We start from the raw sequence: 22,042 nt of genomic DNA on the forward strand, positions 1-22,042 counted from the left end.
CAGGACACGAGGTAACCTTCTGCCAAGGCATCTTCCTCTTTAGCTGGCCTGCGACACAGTTCTGTCTGATGGACAGTGGTATCTCTCATGGTAAATAACTATCCGGTAACTGGTTTTCTGTATCAGTTCTTGTGGTCTATGCCAGTGTGACTGGCATCCTGAAATATGACACTGAGCATCCAGAGTCTCTGTGAACAAAAGATGTGCTAACTTCAGGTTGTTAAAATCCATGCATTCTACTCTTCTTGAGTATAGGTGCCTTGACCCCCCAGTTTATCATTTATTTTGTCCGGGATTGTGCTAATTTGACAGGCTTGGCTATCCCACTGGAGCTCTGATCTCAGCCTTGATCTTGCTGCCACGTAGAGTCTCTTTCTCTCACCATCAGTGTTAGCTCCTGGGCTAGTGGGTCTTCAAACAGGTGCCCAGAGGCCTGCTGGGGAACAGGGAGACTCTGGACTCTCAGTGTCCTATTTCAGGACATCTAAGAAGAGAGTTTTAATGAAGAGATATTTTCAGATATGACTGTATCATAGGAAATTTACTTTTTTGGGGGAGGGGGAGCATCATAACTTAGAAGGAAGGTTCTCGATTATGAGGGGTGAGCTTCAGTACGTGAGAAAGAGCACAAGCCCTGAGCCTCTTCTTGAGGGCAAGAATCACACGGTATTATGCAGCTCGAAAAGGAGGAAAAACAGCCAGGACCCTTGTGGGCTCACTGCAGGCACTCAACTACACGTGAGTTCTGTTTTCAACCCCTGCTTCTCCCCAGGGCCCTCTTTCCTCTATTTGTGAAATGAGACGAGTAATACCTAAATTAGAGGATAGAGAATTAGTTATACCACAAAGCCTATACTTAATAGGCACTTAATATTTATCGAATGAAAGGACAAATGAAAATGCTGAGTTTCTAACTGTATTATATGAAGCAAATCTACTGATATGTATTTGTCACTTTTTATTAAATGAGAAGGAACACACTTAAAAGTCAACAGTTTTGACACTACAATATATTCGATATTAGAAAAGATGTTTTAGTTGTATGCAACTTAGATTGTTGACTAAAATAAAAGCTACAATTGCAACACGGCCCTTATTGTGGTCTGAGTCATTTGTTTCTACCCCTAACTGTTCCCTTCGTTTCCAGTTTTCTCTGCAGGCTAATTCCATACTAACTAATCTTAAAGCACTGCTTTCACCCCCACGTGGCTCAGAAACATCCTTCCTTTCCTTTCTCTGCCCTTCATTTCATTACATAATACTCCTCATTCACAGCCTTTTAACCAATGTCCTCACCTTACTTGTCATTCTTTCTTACGCTTGTAACTCAGGGCTTTTTTTTTTATCTCGGGCGTACGGATTTTTTTCAGGCTGGATTTAATGGTTTGTGAACACCTGCATGTCTGTGTAAAATTGTGTGTATGTGGGAGTTCTTCCTGAGAGAAGATCCATTTCAAGAAGCGACCAAGGAGACCCAAGATGTCATGGAGGTGAAGACCCTTTCTATCCACGGTCAGGTCTCCCTCGTGCCCTCTGCCAGGGCTCCATGCTCCTCCCTGACCTTGGTAGCCTACCTGTTCATCCTGTCCTCTTCCTCTGACAAAGGAAACTTCAAGTATGACTGAAGACCTGCCTCCCCCACTCACCCCACTGATGCCCTTTCTCCTTTCTCTGGCTCCCAGAAATCCCAGCCAAGTGCTAGTGCACCACCACATGACTAGGAGGTGCTCCCCAGATTTCATGATGCCTGTCGGCTCCCCTGAAGAATTACAGGCAGGTTCTTCTGGCAGGATCCTCTGATATTTGGGTACACCTCCAGCCCACAGAAGAGCCGGGTAGTGAGGAAGAGGGACAGGCCATATCCACCACAGACTGCCAGCATTTCCTTCCCCAACTACCTGACACCATCTTTCCTGAGTTTCTAAAGCAAGAGTCTTGAAGTCAGTTTTAAAAATAAAACCAGGGGTGCCTGGGTGGCTCAACTGGTTAAGCGTCTGACTTCGGCTCAGGTCATGATCTCATGGTTTGTGAGTTCGAGCCCCGTGTCAGGCTCTGTGCTGACAGCCCAGAGCCTGAAGCCTGCTTCAGATTCCGTGTCTGCGTCTCTTTCTGCCCCTCCCTTGATTGCGCACACTCTCTCTCTCTCACAAAAATAAATAAACATGAAAAAAAATTAAAAAAAAAAACCCAAACAATAATAAAAAGATACTTCTCCAGGCCTCCCTCATTTGCATACCACATAGCTGGCAGGTGTTCTCCTGAATCATTTTGCAGGAGCAATTCTAAATGTGTAAAGCTTCCTCCAGCTCATGGCCCACACTGTGGTCTCCATGGGGTATCCTTTGATAGTAAAATATGATCAGTTCTGGGTAATCCTACCCACCCGTGTGCTCATCTGCCCCTCACTGACAACCCTGCTTTTCAAATCCCAACTCTGCCTTGGCCTTGAGTACAGACATACAGTAACAGACATGACTTACTCTTCTGATTCCTGGTATGCCAAACCATAGATCCTGAATGTTACAATTATATTAATGGATTGTCAGGCAGATCTGATGAAGTCAATACTGGGTCATTAATATAGTAGTCACAGATGGAAAACAATTAAACGGAGTGGGGACAGGAAGAACATACTGAAAAAAGCCACAGCTCTGGCTTTTTTGTGGTCCCTTCACTTTGCAGAAACAATACCGTTATCATCAAAGGTCAAAGTCAGTTACTGGTACAAAAATGAATAAAGTGGAAGCAGGGGAGGAAGAGATCGAAGAGATAAATTCATGACATGTCTTCTAGATTGAAGGGACTTGGTGAAAATCTACATATTTTAAACTCATGGGAATAAAACTGGTTGTCGCTAAACTGGAACATTCATGTAGTTTCATGGGTTCCTGCTATGAACAGGTTTTAAAGAATTATATCAGCACACAATAGGAAAAAAAGAACAAGGCCAGTTTTTAAAATTGCATCTGCTTGTTAGACTTTATCATCCATTTTGTTGGATTCTTAGAATCAAACGCTTTTGGGTCTTTCTTTCTTTTTCTTACTTTCTCTCTCTCTCTCTTTCTTTCTTTCTTTCTTTCTTTCTTTCTTTCTTTCTTTCTTTCTTTCTTTCTTTCTTTCTTTCTTTCTTTCTGAAGGCGATCCATAGGCATGTTCTAACTGTCCTTGCCAATTACTGCAGAGGATCAGAGGATCAGAAATCTTTATTACTGGCTATCAGTTACATTATGTTTGTGTAATATACTAGAAGAAAGCCTCTAACTTTCTAACCTAAACATCATGGTCTGAATACATTACTCTTAATATGATGCTTACTGTCTTGATTCAATGTTAGACTAAAAACATTTGCTCATTTCTGCCCCTCGCCCTGAGCCAACAGCAGTGATTAAGTATTGCCAGTTTTCAAAGTGCAATCTGTAGATCACCCCGCACTGGCAAAGGTGTGCTCTGGTAAACAGGGCATCATATAGCATCCTTCTCCATTAAGGGCACTTGGGTGGTCTACTGCAAAGCGATTACATTTGCCATTTCTTAGCCGCCAGCAAATATATTTACTCATTAACGCTTGATGGGTTGAACGCTCCTGAAGAGGGCTACTAAGCAATTAAGTATGATTCCAACTAATTCCGAAGGTACCAGAAAGTGGCTTCTCTAATGGTAGTTTTCTGCAAGAATGATCTCCCTCAGAGAGAGAGGGGGGCAGAGAGAAAGAGCAAAGGAATGCCAGGTGAGGGGCCACATGTAGGACTTTGGGGGTTTCAATCTCTACTTTGGCTAGCTGTTGAGTAACATTAATGTTGAGGTCCTTGACTTTGAAAATTCAAATAAGATTTAACTTTACATTCACGTTATTTATAGAAACGTGGGCTGAGAATCAAGAACTCAGTAGTATTTTGTATATTTTATGACCAAATTTTTGCATATATTTATAAACACTGTTAGTTCCAAATTATCAGCACGTTGACTAGATCAGATCTGTTACGATCCTTACTTTGGAATATTCTGGAATCCATTAGTAGGGATTTAAGGAACTAACAAAGGGTTCCTCTAAAAGCATCAATGGACTCAGCTTAAAAGCAGCAGGGTAGGGGTGCCTGGGTGGCGCAGTCGGTTAAGCGTCCGACTTCAGCCAGGTCATGATCTTGCGGTCCGTGAATTCGAGCCCTGCGTCAGGCTCTGGGCTGATGGCTCAGAGCCTGGAGCCTGTTTCCGATTCTGTGTCTCCCTCTCTCTCTGCCCCTCCCCCGTTCATGCTCTGTCTCTCTCTGTCCCAAAAATAAATAAATGTTGAAAAAAAAATTAAAAAAAAAAAGCAGCAGGGTATAGGAGAAGGCAACCAGGACTGGACTCAGAGCCCCTGGACACACGTTCTTGTTCTGTCCCATCAGGTGGGAGTTTGTGCTAGGTATTGCAACTCCTTAGCAATTCCCATGTAAAGGTCTGTCTCTTGCCAGTTCAAGCTGGCCACTCCCCATGTGACCTTTCTTCTGACTAGCCAAGTGACCTTGGAAGGAGCCATTACTGACTTCATTTCAGGGAAGGAAACATATTGAAGGTTAAGTAGGTCACCTAGACCCAGGCATAGAATCGAAAATGGTGACATGAGACTGCGGACTCTATGTATGGTGCCACCCAGGTACTGGCCAAGGCTGTCGGGATTAGGACAAGGTCCCACAGTGGCTCCATTTCAGCCATACTTGGAGCTTTTCTAAACCAGAGCCCTGCTGTCCAAAGCAGCCAGTAGGGAATAGCCAAATGAAGCCATTTAAATCCATATTAAAATCTAAAATTTGGTTCTTCATTCATAGTACTTTTTGAGTATGTATTAGTGGCTACCATATTGACCAGCGCAGATACAGATTTCCAGCAGTAGATAATTTTAGAGTGTTTACGTGTCGCTACGAATTTGACCAGTGAAGATACAGAAGATTTCCACCAGTAGATAATTTCTGAGTGTCTATTAGTTGCTACCATATAGACCGGCACAGATACAGAAGGTTTCCACCATTACAGAAAGCTATACTGGATAGTGTTGCCCTAAGTGTTGGAATTCTGCTCACTGGCTACAACCTATGACTCATTAACTGAACCTGACCTCAGTCTTTAGCTACTTCTCTCTCCTCATGGTCCATCAGACACCTCCAACTCTCCTGCCTCCAAACCTAGACTTTCCACAATGTTCTTGCCATCCTTTATTCTCTTGATCCTTGATATTCTGTTGGGCACCACCTGCCAATCCCTGACCATTGGCAAGTCATATCCTTGTGATTTCCCGGCTCCTGTTTCTGGGATATGATGCAATACTGGAAACAATGATAAAAATAACAAAATGAAGAGAATGCATGCTCTCAACCCTAACTGGGTCCTTCCTGATTCTCGGCATTTCTTCAGTTCATTCAACAGATGCAATAACTCATCCCTTACGATGCCTCGTTCCCAACAACCTCAGCCCTCTCACAATCCTCATTCTCCATAGTCAGTGTCCTGGAAAGACATCACAAAAGCTCTTGCCATGAGCTTCTCCAACATTTTCCTCTAGGTTTCTTCTTGTTTCCTTTAGCCAAAGTGATCCACCCAGTACTTTTCACCTGGGAATACTGATTTCCTACTTTCAGATCTTTGCTCATGATGTCTCGGCCATTTAGAAGTTTTCCTCCCAAACTCACCTTTACCACAAAGCAGTTTATGGATCATCCCATCTGAAAGTAACTTCTTTCTTCTCCAAGTTTCCCTAACATTTTCTCTGCACCTCTCGCATAAATTTCTAACTGGTGTTGCTTGTCACAATGTACAGGTCACCCCGTACCTTCCCCATCAAACCACAACCGATGTGAGAGACAGTAATTGATGAATTCAGCTTGCACTCCCGGCAGCAATTGGCACAGGTCTTTGTATAGACTGTACTCAGCACAGATTTATTTAGTGATTATCTATATGCCTAGTTATGAAGATGTCAGATTCGCTCTGAAGGCAGACAGAATTAATCCAATAATGAACTGATGAATACACTTCTAAAGATCACAACATCAGGTTCTAACTAAATGATCACATTCTGATGGGAAAACAAGGGTGTATGTGTTGATGACTAGAACTGCAATAAATGGGGCTAGAGCAGTGGGGAATATCATTCTGGGGCATGACATAGGGACGAAATGACAGAGAGTAGACAAACAACCAAAGAAAGGCATCAAGGCTCTAGCAGACTTACCTTGGGTAGCGATATAATGATTGGGTCGATGATAACCCTAAAAATAAATGAGAAAGAATATTTGACAACCTTAAAATGGTAAGCAGCACAGAAGTCACCCACTAAGTTTGCCAAAATGAATGCACATACAAATACCAACAACCGCACCGGTTGAAAGTGAAATGGCCAGACCCAGTACCGCTTAGTGACTCGTAAAAAGCAAAGGGGGATCAAAGCTAACAGTTCTGTGGCTCACACATGGGGTGGGAGTAACTTAATCATACGCCGGCTATGAGACGATGGGTGAGCAATCAACACTAACAACTTATGGATTCTCTGAAATAACACGACCACGACTCTTATTAGATTGCAAACAGGCTGGGAATGTGCACTAGGATTTCATGTGTGTTCGGGATGCTATTGGCAACGTGCCAAGGCTTTAACGCACATCCTGTTCTACCGGTATAGGCAGCTACATCAATAGTCATACTGAACATCATTCTTAAACACTGCTAATGCCATGACACGCTGCCGTGGCAAGGGCCAGAAATGCAATGAGGCAGAAATTCTGCAAGGCCCCTTCCTTTTATCGTGACCCTGTGAGGAGGGGAAAAGATGAAAATTGAGACCAAATACAGAAGGGAACAAAGAACGTCACAGGATCAATATCTGGGGAAGATAAAACCAATTTAGAGAAAATTACACACAGGTAACATAATATCGCCACGGACCTTAATATTTTCCATTTCTGTTCCCTGAGATTACCTAATATAGTGTGCCTGAAGCCAGATGGGAAACAGGAGAAACTTGGAGAGGAAATACAGACTTCTCAGACCATTTCAATGTGTATCTGGTAGATTTTTTTTTTTTTTTTTTGCTTTTAAAACAAGTCATTGATAATGAACAGCAAAAGCAAACACATTCTTTTATACAACTGACCTGCTGTGGGTATAGACTCTTGACAGATATTAAATAGGATTATGAGGATAATCACTCATGTCTTGCCAGCTGATAAGTTTCACAAAGCAAGACCCTGTCTGATGTGTGGCTCCATATGTCAGTTCTAGCAAGGCGCTAGGAGATAGGAGGAGCTCATCTATGAAACGGAAATAATCCACACAGTCCACGAATGACCTATGTTGCTAAACGCAGTGGTCATTTCTCAGTCCATTGTTTTTGTTTGTGGTCTGAATCACACACAGTTAACACTCTAATACGTACAACAGCAACTGACATATAATACAACAGGTGGCTCGTTAAAATCTTATTGACTAAGTGAATAAAAGGGCCCTGAATATTGACTCTTTTCTCTGTTAAAATTAAAACTAATTAATCTGGTATTCTCATTACTTTTATGTCTTCCCTCCTCTGTGGCTCTACCTGCCCATTCTTTAAAGCTAAGTTAAAATCACTTCTGCCACAAAACCTAATCTGATTACATTTACTCCTTCAGGCAGTGATTCTTCAAACACTTATTAAGTGCTTACAGAGTTTCAGGGCTGTGCCAGGCGCAGGGGGCACAAGATGCATAGGATATAGCCCCTGTGCTCAAGAGCCCCCAGGGGCTCTAGGAGCTGGGACTGGAGCATGAACAGGATTCCCTTGGAATCTCCCAAGGGAAGGAGTGTTATAGAGAAGCCATTTCTTACGTCAGCTTCTAAACTCTGAGGTCTTGGGCAGAAGGCAACAGGTCTTGGCCACCTCTGAATTCTCCCACAAGGGAACTCACTAAACATCTACCGGATAAAGGAATAAGTGCAATGTATTTTAGGAAGGAACTTGGCTTTAACAGAAGAAGATATCTAACTTGGGCCGTGTGTGTTCTGGACCATCATCCAATGTAGCAGTGTAGGGGGCTTCATTCGAGGAATGGGATACGAATTACTCTTCAGACAGTCCTCCTGTAGGCCCTACCCTCAGATCCATCACCGAAGTGTCACAACCTTTCCAAGCAGTACTATAAATAACCTCCTTATGTTTATTTTTTAGGTAACTCTTAGAGATTGTGATGCTAGTACTTTTAGTAGCATCTGAATTATACTCAAGTAAGAAGATGAAAGAACTCACGTGTATGGGTAAAGCCTGTCCGTGGAAGTACTAATGGACTAGAAGGCCGTGTGATGGCCAAGGCAAGCACAGCGTGCCCTGGGAACTGCAAGGCAGCAAAGGTCTGTTTCACGTGAACCTGAGCCTTGAAGGCAACAGTGACTTTCCCTTCATTTTCAGGCTACTTTTGAGTTCATTCATTCTTTCAACTGAAAACATGCTGTCTCCTCAGGAATTTATTCTAATGTAAGACATTAAGTTAACATGATGCAGGATGAACAAAGAAGCAGTCTTCAATAATTAAACAGCCTACATATTTAATGACATGTCTTGTGTGCATTCGATGTCCTGGTTAAACAGCTGCAGACTACTTTGAAGGCAACTTAAAAGTGCAGTAATGACGAGAGATCGCAAATCATCGAATTAGGAATTAAGAGAGTTTTATCTTATTAATATGTAAACAGATTTCTTTTAAAGTGTCAAATAATCTAAGTTGTTGACAAAAACATGGAAACGCTATCCTTGGTCCACAGCAGCACGGAAGACACGGAATGTCACAGAGGAGTTCAGCAGCCAGTAGGCCGACTTGAGAACAGGAGTGGCCATGTCTCCACCGTAAAGTTCTGCAGGCTGTGAAGTAACGTTAATGTGTTTGCTTCTGGATTTGGAGCAGTGAGTGCCCACCAGTACCATGGCAGACACACGATGTGGAATGTGGCAGAACAGTTGGGTTTACTGACGGTTTCAAAATACATACATCGATATAATTTCCATTGATGTAGTCGGAGTTGGTATCTCCTTCTATGGTCTGTAGTCTCACCCGCGAATGATCATCTGCAAAGGGAAAATAAAACGATGATTTTTTAAAATGTTTTAACGGAAAAAAACCTCCCTGCATGAGCAGGGGAGGGGCAGACAGAGAGGGAGACACAGGATCCTTAGCCGGCAGGCTCGAACGCACGAACTGTGAGATCATGACCTGAGCCAAAGTTGGATGCTTAACCGACTGAGTCACCCAGATGCCCCAAGAAAACAATGAATTAAAAGCAATCTGTTGGGATGCTTAGAGCCCCAGAATGCAAGCACATTACATAGAGATCATTCACATCCATGCTGCTTTACCGATAAAGAATTAAACACTACACACCTACTACACTTCCTATTTTGCTCTTGAAGCTGGGAAGGATTTAGAATTATTTGCATTTTGCAGCAAATATCATGAAGTTATTCTTTGATCATTTACAGACGCGCTGCATTGGTAGAGGTTTGAAACATCTACATGGAGTCCTATGAATCACAACAGAATTATTTCTTGGACTGAACGTAGAGCAAGTTCACTAAATCACATACTAACCCTGAGATTTTGAAGGCTTCCTATGGCACCCGCCTTGACAAATGATGGCTATAAACCACGGCCCAGCCCTCTGGAGGTGCGAACATGGACCTAACCTCAGTTGTTGTCCCTGAATTCCCTACACCGCTCTCTGCACCATGTGTGTGAGGTCCAGAGTCAGGCATGTGGGTCAGAATCTCCACACTTGTGATTTGGGACAAGTTACTAGCTCTCCCTGTGGTTTAGTTTTCTCATCTGTAGAATGGGAATTAACAGTGCCTGCCTCACGGGATCATTGTGACCATTAAAACAAAATAGAAAAGAAGATTAGAAAACCACCTGGTATATAGTAAGTGATGGATAAATGTCAGTTGTTGCCCTCGTCATGTGCTGTGGAACAGACATGCAGACGGTTCTCACGATCTGTACTGCTGATGCCCACACAGACGGTAACAACCCAGAAATGGACCCACATGCAGGCCAAGTTTCCCTCATGGTGACCTGCTCTAAGATCCAACTTCTCAGAGTACATTTTGCTTAAACCAGAGGTCCCCATCCATATTTCTGCAGGTGGCAATGGGGGAGGCGAGTCACTGGGGTGCTGGGTATGTGTGGATTGTCCCGGCTTTTGCATTAGGAGAGCCAGTGCTCACACACAGCTACAGCAGGGCTGTAAGTAATTCAGGCAGTAAAGCCATTTGAGCCTCCCGAATGAAAGATGCTCCAATAGACCTGAATCATGGCTGTTCTACACACATCAGGCTTTAAGTCAGCTCCTCTGAAGGGAGATTAGGTCTGCCTCCCCGTACTGCTTGACTTTCCCTGGGCAGTTTTTTTAAAAAGGCAGGCATCACATTAGAGCCTCCCAATCTTCAGAAGCAGCACTGTCTTAGGATCTATTGTATCTCCTTGTCAGAATCGCCCCTCTTTCACACTTTATTTCTCTTAGAATCTCAGGATGAATGCCGCCCATTCCCTGTGATTTATCACCCCTGGGCCTCTCAAATTGTTCTGGAATGTTCTACATGGGGACTTCAATCTCTGATAAGACTGCACTCTCATCTCCCATAAACAGAGCCTTTGAAATAAAGAGTTTCCCCATCATCTCCTACTGTTCGGTTGGTTACCTCCCTCCCTCCCTCCCTCCCTCTTTTTTATTTTATTTTATTTTATTTTTAACTTGGCAGCTATTTCTCTAGATTTAATCGCTTTACTCTCCTCCTGATGGGGAAACCCACAAGACATTTGTACAGCGTATTTCCTAGGCAGACTGAGATTGTTTCTATTTCTCTTTATGTGCATGGTAGTATCCTTTCTTCATTCGAAAGTTGGTTCTACTAGGTTATGACCTTTTGGGGTCAGAGACCTCATGGTATTCATTCCGAATAACCCTATGAGCACCTTTCCCCGAGGCCACAGTGCCGAGCCCCGGGGCCTCTCTTCACAGCACTGTCTGCAATGCACAACCACATGCAGTGGCCCTAACACAAAGCAGGTGAGCATAACGCATGGAACTCTTCACCTAACTAATGAACACAGTGTCTTGATGGTCACGGTCTCAATGGAAGAAGGGGCAAGTTGTGGTCAGGCAAGGGTCACGGGGGCCGTCTGGAGTACTAGAATGGTCCTGAATGTTTGCTTTACAACCACCTATTAAACTGTATTTGGATGCTGTATGCCCTGTTCTGTACCTATATTTCACTATTTAAAACTAAAAGAGTCCAGGGGCACCTGGGTGGCTCAGTCGGTTACGTGTCCGACTTCGGCTCAGGTCATGGTCTCACAATTTGTGAGTTCGAGCCCCGCATCGGGCTCTGTGCTGACAGCTCAGAGCCTGGAGCCTGCTTCGGATTCTGTGTCTCCCTCTCTCTCTGCCCCTCCCCTGCTTGCATTCTGTCTGTCTCTCTCTCAAAAATAAATAAAAATTAAAAATAAAATAAAATAAAATAAAATAAAATAAAAGAGTCCACCTTGAGGGTATTATGCTATGTGAAATACGCCCAACACAAAAGGGTAAATACTACATGATTTCACTTATATTAGATATTTAACATAGTCAAATTCATAGAGAAAGAAATAACGGTGATTGCCAGGGGGTGCAAGGAGGTGGGGAGTAGGGAGTTAGTGTTGAGTAGGTATAGACTTGCAGTTTGGGAAGATGAAAAAGTTCTGGCAATGGGTGGTGACGGTTGCATAACAATGTGAATGAACTCAATGCCACTGAACTGGACACTTACAAATGGTTAATATGGTAAATTTCATGTCATGTGTATTTTACCATATTTTTTAAAAAAGGGGGAGTCCACCTTCTCCACCCCTCCCTTGTAGAATATGTCTCCAAGTTCCACTCTAAGCCCGGATGTCCTGAGAAACAGCACCTCCCAAGGTGGGACTTATAGTCTTGAGCCCTTGGGAGTTCCCCTGCTTCTTCCTTTTCCCTGATGAAATAAAGGCGGTGGTGGCCGTGCCTTGAGAGCCTGCCGCTAGAGGACAACTGTCCGACATTATTAATGTGTACTCAGGAGATGGTTTAAGAATTACTGAAATGAGGTTTAGGAGGTATTTTTTCTTTCAGGGATAAAATGTGCAAGTATGGATAAGTCAGTGTATCTTAAGGCAGGGAGAGAGATGTTTTAGCAGTGGGAATGGGCTTAATATCTCAGATGAAGGAGTTGGCTGTGGAGAAGAACAAAAGAACATGAATTCTGCCCAGCCAGATTAGGCTGGGCATGGCATGATTACCCTCTTGGCTATACTGGGTCAGCCCTTATCAAAGTAATCCTTTGCCTTCTGGCATGCCAATGAGAAAATCACCTTCCCTCAACAGCAGCAATAAAATGAGAAGTAAGGTCTCACTATCACTCATACTGAGTCAGTGAAAGTGAAGGCAAAAGAAGAAAGTTGATACGTCCCTCCAGTCAGGAGAGCCTTCCCTAAGCTCCTGCTGGATATCTGAAAATGCCTCTGTGAAAGAGACGGTGATTCTCAGGTATCCTCTTTTAGATCAAGCTCTCAGTTGGCTAGGAAAACAATAAATATAGACTGTTGAGGGGCAAACAAGTCAGTACATGGAGGTTCACTGCCATCTTTTCTTGAAATCGCATTCACCTTAAATCACAAGCCAATTAAGAAGGCTATCATATAGCAAACATTCTTTTAGGAAAACTCAATTCCTTCTCCTAGGGCACTCCTGAGGTGAAACAGTATCAAATGACAATGAGGAAATGCCTATAGGACATTTCCAGCATGTGACAAATATGGGAGGCTCTTAGACAAGGGATCCACAGAGATAACCACTGCCCAATGGTTGAGCCCCTATCCCTACTTTGTTGTGGAGGCTGACCAGCTGGGAGAGGGCCTTTCTCAGTACCAGAAACTACCATTTGGGTTGAAAGGAAGACGTTTGGAGAATTCACCTGTTTGGGTATAAAAGTTCGAAAAATCCAATGGGATTTGTGGCCGACAAAAGGTCAACTATTCATGAAGGCCAAGGAGTCAAGACTATAAGGACTTGGTATTTCAGGAGACAGAGTCTAGTAAGGTAGAAAAGACCTGAGCTTTAGAGTTATACATTACCATCCTTGTTTCTCTCCTGGTATGGGTGTTTTTTCCTTGGTTATTCCAAAGCCATTTCATGTTGACATTGTGTAGTGTTTAGCTTAGGTGGCCCAGAGACCTTGATTTGAATACTGGATGTACTACTCCCCTGAAGCATGAACTTAGATAAATTCTGAACCTCGCCATGCTTCATCTGTAAGAAGAGGTTGACGATGGGCTACCTTCACAGGATTGTTAGGAAGACCAAGTGAGAAGTACGTGTCCAAGTGCATGGACCATAGGACAGTTCCCATCAAAAAGGAATTATCCCTCTCATGTGAATAAAAGTGACATTGTTATTGCTTAGCAATTCGAACCACAAAGAGCCCAGGATGCTTGTTTGGAGGTCAGCAGAGCAGGGGAGAACTGCGCACTGAAAGCAGCCAATCTTTGGGAAAGATGAGCTTGAACTAGTAGAGGAAATAGGAAAAAAGGTTTGGAAACAGGACAGATATGCCTAAACAGCTCCTACAACTTAGTCCCCTGGCATCTATTCAGCAACTTATCTTTTTATTTAAAAAATATTTTCCTAGGGGCGCCTGGGTGGCGCAGTCGGTTAAGCGTCCGACTTCAGCCAGGTCACGATCTCGCGGTCCATGAGTTCGAGCCCCGTGTCGGGCTCTGGGCTGATGGCTCAGAGCCTGGAGCCTGTTTCCGATTCTGTGCTCCCTCTCTCTCTGCCCCTCCCCCGTTCATGCTCTGTCTCTGTCCCAAAAATAAATAAACGTTGAAAAAAAAATATTTTCCTAAATCAAGGTATGACTGACTTATAACATACTAGTTTCAGGTGTACAACAGAATGATTTGATATTTGTATATGTTGTAAGACAACCACCACAATAAGTCCACTTAACATCTGGCACGATACAAAGTTAAACATTTTTTTTTTTTTATCGTGATGAAGACTTTAGGATTTACTCTTTTGGCAACTATCATGTATATACGACAATATTGCTGACTGTAATCATCGTGCTTACATTATTACATCCCCAGGCCTTGCTTACTTAATAGTTGGAAGTTTGTATCACTTGACCTTCTTCCTCCATTTCACCTACCTCCAACCCCCCTCCTTCTAGCAACCCCAATATTGTATTAGCTTCAGGTGTACAATACAGTGATTCGATATTTATATACAACATTCTCGTCATAGTAACTCGAGCTACCATCTCTCATCATAATATTATTGCTTATAGTCCTTAGGCTGTACCTTTTATTCCCAAGTCTTAATTTATTTTATAACTTGAAGACTATATGCCTCATTAATCTCCTTCACCTATTTTGTCTTTCCCCCCACCTCCTCCCCTCTGGTGATTCAGAGTTTGTTCTCTGTATGGGTCAATTTTTGCTTTGTTTTGCTTTGTTTGGTTGTTTTCTGGATTCCAGATATAAGTGAAATCATCATCTGTCTTTCTCTGTATAACTTATTTCACTTGGAATAATATCCTTTAATTCCACCCATGTTGTCACAAATGGCAAGATTTCATTCTTTTTTAGGACTGAATAGTATTCCACTATCTATCTATCTATCCTCTATCTAATCTATCTCACATCATCATTATCTATTCATCCACGATGGACACTTAGGTTGTTTTCATATCTTAGCCATTGTAAATAATGCTGCAAGGACAATAGGAGGGCATATGTCTTCAAATTAGCATTTTTGTTTTCTTTTTTTTTAATGTTTATTTATTTTTGAGAGAGAGAGATAAAGAGCATGAGCAGGGGAGGGGCAGAGAGAGGGAGACACAGAATCCAAAGCAGGCTCCAGGCTCTGAGCTGTCAGCACAGAGCCCAATGTGGGGCTTGAACCCATGAACTGTGAGATCATGACTTGAGCAGAAGTCAGATGCTCAACTGACTGAGCCACCTAGGCGCCCCTAATTTTTTTGTAATGTTTATTTATTATTGAGAGACAGAGAGAGACAGAGCGTGAGCAGGGGAGGGGCAGAGAGAGAGGGAGGCACAGAATCTGAAGCAGGTTCCGGGCTCTGAGCTGTCAGCACAGAGCCCGATGCGGGGCTCGAACTCATGGACTGAGATCATGACCTGAGCCAAAGTTGTACACTTAACCGACTGAGCCACCCACGTGCCCCTAGTGTTTTTTTTTTTTTTTCTTTAGATAAATATCCAGCAATGGGATTGCTAGATCATATGGTAGTTCTACTTTTACTTTCTTGAGGAGGCAGGCTCCATAATGTTTCCATAGTGGCTGCTAACTTACATTCCTACCAACAGGACACAAGGGGCCCCCTTTCTCATAGCTTGCCAACACTTGCTATTTCCTGTCTTTTTGATAACAGCCATTCTCACAGGTGTGGGGTGATATCTTATTGTGGTTTTGATTTGCATTTCTCTGATGACTAGTGATGTTGAACATTTTTCATGTGCTTGCTGGCCATCTGTATGTCTTCTTTAGAAGAAATATTTATTCACATCTGCTGCCCATTTTTAAAAAAAATTTTTTTTTCAACGCTTATTTATTTTTGGGACAGAGAGAGACAGAGCATGAACGGGGGAGGGGCAGAGAGAGAGGGAGACACAGAATCGGAAACAGGCTCCAGACTCTGAGCCATCAGCCCAGAGCCCGACGTGGGGCTCGAACTCCCAGACTGCGAGATCGTGACCTGGCTGAAGTCGGACGCTTAACCGACTGCGCCACCCAGGCGCCCCTGCCATTGGAGTTTTGATAGGAATTGCACTGAATCTATACGTTGCTTTGGGTAGCATGGGCATTTTAACAATAATAATTCTTCTAATCCATGAGCATGGACTATCTTTCCATTTATTTGTGTCTTCAATTTCTTTCATCAATGTCTTAGAGTATAGGTCTTTTTCCTCCTTGGTTACATTTATTCATAGATATTTTAATCTTTTTAATGCAATTATAAGTGTGACTGTTCTCTTAATTTCTCTTTCTGAGAGTTTGTTGTTAGTGTATAGAAACGCAAGGGGCAGGTGGGTGGCTCAATTGGTTAGGCATCCGACTTTGGCTCAGGTCACGATCTCACAGCTTATGGGTTTGAGCTCTAGGTTCAGCTCTGTGCTGACAGCTCAGAGCCTGGAGTCTGTTTCAGATTCTGTGTCTCCCTCTGTCTTTGCAACCCCCCTCACTTGTTCATTTTCTCTCTCAAAATAAATAAACATTAAAAAAAAAGAAGTGCTAAAGATTTTTGTATTTTGATTTTGTACCCTGAAAATTGTATTCATTTATTCTAATGTGTTTTTTGGTGGAATCTTTAGGGTTTTCTATACATGAAATCATGTTATCCACAAACAGTGAGAATTTTAGTCTTTCCTTTCCAATTCGGATGCCTTTTATTTTTATTTCTTTTTCTTGTTAACTGCTGTGGCTTAAACTGTTAATATTTTGTTGAATAAAAGTGGCAAGAGTGGGTGGGCATCTTTGTCTTGTTCCTGATCTTAGAAGAAAACTTTCCAGTTTTTCACCACGGAGTGGGCTTTTCACCATTATGTTAGCTGTGGGCTTGTCATATCCGGACTTTATTATGTTGTGGCATGTTCCCTCTATACCCACTTTGTTGAGAGTTTTTATCATAAAAGGACACTGAATATTGTCAAATGCTTTTTCTGTATGTTTTGAGATGATTACATGATTTTCATCCTTCATTTTGTTAATGGCGGGTGCCACACTGATTGATTTGTAGATACGGAGCCATCTTTGCATCCTTGGAATAAACCTCACTTGAGTATGATGTATTTATCCTTTTACTACATTGCTGACTTTGATTTGTTAATATTTTTTGAGGATTTTCGCATCTAAGTTCATCAGGGATAGTAACTTTTCTTTTCCATCCTTGTTTCTGCGCAGTGTAGCATGGGGGTTAGGATCACAGGCTTTGGAGTCGGAATCCCTGGGTTTGAATCCCAATTCTGGCACTTTCTAGTTGTGTGACTTCGGACAAGTTATTTAACCTCTCTGTGTCTTAGTTCCTTTAATTGTAAGATGGAAATAAAAATAGTGCCTACCATGTAGAGTTTTTGTGAGAACTGAGTTAATATCAGTAATGCATTGATAAGTGTTTGGCACATAGTAAGAACTAAGTAAAAGCGAGCTGTCACTTGTATCATTATTGCCGATAATTTAATTCAAGACTGGATAATATTTTACCTGCAATATTTCACTTTTGCCTCCAGACTTTCCTTCTCTAGTGAATTCATGCTGTGAGCTGCTTTTCTAAAACACAATTCATTCTGTCCTCACCTCGTTGAAACCATTCAGGGATATCAACAGGGAACTGATCAACAGTGGTCTCTGTTGGGAAAGATCACTGAAAAGATGTGATCAGTGGATGACCCATGAGTTGGACCTGGGCACTTGAAGTTCCTCACCCATCTCCCCCTCGGAATGTGGGTTCTGCTTGTCTTTCCTGCTCCCAGAGGCTACTCCAAGGACATAGCTTTGAGACAGTGATATGGTGCTGAGAACATTTGCTCAGTTAATATGACTAGTAAGGCCTCTTCATAAACCTTTCAGATTTGGCAGAGGGATGCAAGGATCCACTTGCCTTGCTGCCGTCCAAGACGAGCCTTGGAGGTAAGTTCCCTTTACTTGTTAAAACTCCCAGCTACCATACTAGAGTGTCTTTCCTCTTCTGTGGTCGCTCCCTGCCCTCTGTGTATGGGAGTGGTTTCAGATTAACCCAGGAAGCTCCCAAAGGGTTGTGAAGCAACAGTCTTCTAAAACAATGGAATGTGATACAATCATTAAAAAGTATTACTATAGCTTTAATTTCCTTACCTGGAAAGATCTCTGTGACAGACTGCGGGGTGAAGTAGAGTGGGTTACAAAGCAACGTGTCTTGTAAGAGTCTGTTTATATGAAATAATTGCATATGTGTGCAGAAACGCTTGGTGGGATAAGTGAAGGGTGGGTGGGATTTCGGCAGGGTGGGAAAATTTGGAGTGATATTTATTTTCATCTTGATGATTTTGTGTACCCCTTTGTGTACACAGTTTATACTGTCTTTTTATTAGTTTTTTTATGTTTATTTATTTTTGAGAGAGAGAGACAGAGAGAGTGTGTGTGTGTGCGACCAGGGGAGGAGCAGAGAGAGAGGGAGACACAGAATATGAAGCAGGCTCCAGGCTCTGAGCTGTCAGCACAGAGACTGACGTGGGGCTCGAACCCACAAGGGTGGGATCATGACCTGAGCAGAAGTTGGACGCTTAACTGACTGAGCCACCCAGGCGCCCCTATACTGTCTTTATAATCAGCAATGAAACAATAAACTTATTTTTATTTAAAAAATAAAGCCAACGAATTCAAGGCAGAGAATAGAAAGAGATGAAGGAAACAAAATAAAAATATTAGTAGGGTTTGAACTTAGTGGGTGAGGTTCTGAGCAATTTTCCCAACTTTTTGTTACTGTGTAATTTTTCTTCAATGTGTATGAATTGCCTTTCTAATTGGGGAAAAAAAGTACCTATTTAGCCATGGATGACTGGAATATGATCAAAACCCAACTAATGTTTATATTATAATCACAACTCAATGTTAGCCCATCACAAAAGGGAACAAACTGACATTCTGAGAAAGTCTGCATAAAGGCCCTATTAATTCCTCTCATTCCTTTCAAAAAAGCCTTTACCGTAAGAAATAGGGCAAAAATAATTTTTTTTGGGTAAGAAATAGGCACATAAAGACCTGGTATAAAACATATCAAACCACTGCTCATTACTGAAAAATTATAATCTGCTGGTGCTTTTCCCCATGTACATATGCTTATGTATACATGTGTGTGTTTACGGATGTGTGTACGCATGCATTTATGTATGTGTGCATTCATACATTAGAGGTGGGGTAATTGACATTTAAAGCAGGTCTCCATGCTGTATTCTAAGCCCCTAAAAGCGGTTAATTATGCCCTTTTGTCACATCGCATTATATTTAAAACACTTCTAAGTAGCTTCAAATATTTTAACATTTTCATTTTAAACACAATGGATATGGGTAATAGCCTTGCAGTTGTAACTTGTATGTAATGAGATATCACTATAGCAGCGGAAGTGGAGTGTGTCATTGATAATATTTCACCTCCAACCACTTCTCTCTTTCTGCTAAATCTTGATGACATATTTAAGGTAAATCAGAATCACAATGATTTAAGTAACATTTGCCCTCTGAGAGGAGACTCAAAATTAATTTCAATTACAACTGATGGCTGCAAATAATGGCTTTGCTCCTCCTGTGGTTACACTCTTGCCAAGGACCGCTGCTGCATTGGTTTCAAGGTGCAAGATGCAGGAGGGACCAGTGACGGATGGGAAGGGCTCAGCGCCCTACCCCTGTGTGACCTGTACGCCAGTCTGGTGTCCCTACTTGTGCCCACCACCTGGACGCTCAGGCCACGCCAGCTCTGAGCACCAAACAAATAAGGAACTTTCGAGTTTAGTGGTAGGTGACTCAATGTGCATCTTTGCTCTTGCTGTTGGTTTTATGTGTTACTTAGTCTTGCCCATGTCCTTTTTTCACCTAGACCCTCTATCAGACACGCTCAGTCTTTAATCTTCAGCATCCTGGTAGGACCCCCCTGACTCTTCTTTTGCCCAATTCTTCTAGATTTTTCTCTCTGCTTTCCTAAACACGGTGTGTCAATTTGTTTCACCCTGATTCTCATCCATCTAAATGTTAATGTCAAAGGCTCTCCATGCCGGCCCATCTTATCCAACTAACCCCTTGTTCCCACCATCCTCCCTTCACCTGCCTTTATTCCTAAACTGGATCATGACAGGAGTGGATTCATCAGAAGCGACTGTGGGAGAGGCTCATCTGGCAAAAAGAAGCACATTACTGTGGAACAAAACCCCGGAAGAGTGGTCTTCAGCATGAGCATCAAGATTGGGTTACTTGTTGAAAGAACTGGGTGGAATAGATGGGGTCACACGTTTCACTCTTCTCTCAGATACCCCACTATGAGCCGGGAAAATGGGGCAAGAGGGCACGGGGAACACAGTGAGGATGAGAACCAAAGCTCAGAAGGGACCCCCTTCATGGAGTTGTTGCCCCTCCTGTCATGTCCTCAACTCATTGCCTCCTCACCCCCTGCCCACTCCATTCAAAGCACCGTTTGCTAATTTCATGAGTAATTCTCATGTTGCTACATCAGTCTTCACTGCACTGGAGTCTTCAACAGGACGCTCCTGATACCCTCATTGTCTCTAAAGGAGACAGTGCTCCTTTCTACACGTTAGGCAGCCTTGCTTCAGCCTCACTATTTCCCATTATTGAAGCTCCTCCAGGCTGGGTCCTAGGCTCTCCATGTCCTCCCTGCTTGCTCCACAAATAATCTTATTTATCATGCCAGTGGTTTCAGCCACCATTCTATGCTCCAAGATTCACTAGTTTATATTTGGGCCCAGACCCATGTCCTTTGGATTCCAGAGCAGTCCATACAACTGGCTACTGGACATCTCATTTGAATGTTTTGCAGGCATCTCAGTGTATCCCCAGATCCCCAGATTCAATTCATACACTTTCCTTGCTACTGCCAACATCATGCCTATCCCTGAGCTCCCCGCCAAATGTGCTTCCCTTTCAGTGTAACCCACTGGAGTAAATGGCCCATCTTTCCACTTGTCCATCTGTCTGTCCGTCCGTCCATCCATCCAACCATCCATCCATCCATCCATCCATCCATCCATCCATCCATCTGTCCATCCAACCATCCATCCATCCTCCTGTGAGTCAGAAACAGAAACATCTCTGACTCCTCTGTCTCCCTCACCCCACATCCTGTCCATTCCATTTGATCAATTACTTCTCTGGAGTCCCTCGATTTCTCTTCTTTCTAGTCCACATTATCATTGCTTCTCACTTGGGCTACTGAGAAAATCTCTTCACCAGGGTCCCCTTCAAATTCATTTTTTACTTTGCAGTCAGATTAAATTTCTCAAATGCAAATTTGATGAACAATCCTCACCCCTCTCCTCAAAACACCCTTTGATGAGGTTTCCCTTTGCTTTTATAACAAACATTAAAATCCTGAATCTTCCCTAGAAGGCCCTGCAGGTCTGGCTTCCATCTCCCTCTACCCCTCACTGGCCTGCCCCCCACTCTCACCCTGCCCACCTCCGGCCACCTGCCCTTCCTTCAGGGCCTCAGACTCAAGGGGTCCCCTCGTGTGGAGGATCTGTTCATGTGATGCACCCCCTGTCTGCAACATCCCCTTGCTCTAACCCTTTATTCAGTGGTTCTCCATTTCACATCCTCCGGGAAGCATTTCCCCACTGCCTCAACAAGTCAATCCTCACACCTCACACGACAGAGTCTCATGGTACCTTGTCCCTCTCCTTCGTGGCCCTTAACTTTATTTCATTAATTTGTATAATCGTTTAATTCCTTTGTATCATCACTTAAGTCTCTCCTCCCCTGCCTTCCCTGGAAAATGCCAGTTCTTCACATTTCTACCTTTCCCCTGGCCCCCCCTGCCCCTGCTCCAGTGACACTGGCCTCCTTGCCATTCCCAGCACCGCACCGCACCGCCCTGAGGCAGGCCTGCCCCTTCAGGGCCTCTGCCTGCCCCTGGCTCCCCTCCTTACCTGTCTCAGGCCCTGGCTTCCATCTTATCCTCTCAGAGAGGTCTTTCTTGACCACAAGGCAAAAACTACAACCTCCGCCCTAACGCGTCTCCTTCCCCTGCCCTACTTCCTCTGTTACACACGTCGCTTTCTATTATTCATATTACACAGTTTACTTAGCGACTTTTTCTGTTGCCCCCATAAGAATGCCAGGTGCTGGACAAGCAAGGAATTTTGTTCCGTTCCCTGCTCTGTCTCTGACACCTAGGATAGTGCCTGGCATGTAACAAGCACTCAATAATATCTGTTGAAAGAGTTCCTTTAGCTTGGCACAGAGCCTG

At 43.1% G+C, this 22,042-nt stretch overlaps 1 protein-coding gene across 10 annotated transcripts in view; it reads right to left on the bottom strand.

The window, feature by feature from the left end:
* PTPRM (protein tyrosine phosphatase receptor type M) overlaps nt 1-22,042 on the bottom strand; it is a 798,103-nt gene that overhangs the window by 76,297 nt on the left and 699,764 nt on the right. For all 10 annotated transcript variants that reach the window (XM_043558322.1, XM_043558320.1, XM_043558321.1 and 7 more), the window contains 2 exons: nt 8,991-9,067; nt 6,209-6,245 (listed from right to left, as the gene is read on the bottom strand). In XM_043558322.1, the coding sequence (XP_043414257.1) occupies nt 6,209-6,245; nt 8,991-9,067 (114 nt within the window). The remainder of the gene's footprint in view (nt 1-6,208; nt 6,246-8,990; nt 9,068-22,042) is intronic.

Source organism: Prionailurus bengalensis, chromosome D3 (assembly GCF_016509475.1).
Source record: "Prionailurus bengalensis isolate Pbe53 chromosome D3, Fcat_Pben_1.1_paternal_pri, whole genome shotgun sequence".
Classification (NCBI taxonomy): domain Eukaryota; kingdom Metazoa; phylum Chordata; class Mammalia; order Carnivora; family Felidae; genus Prionailurus; species Prionailurus bengalensis.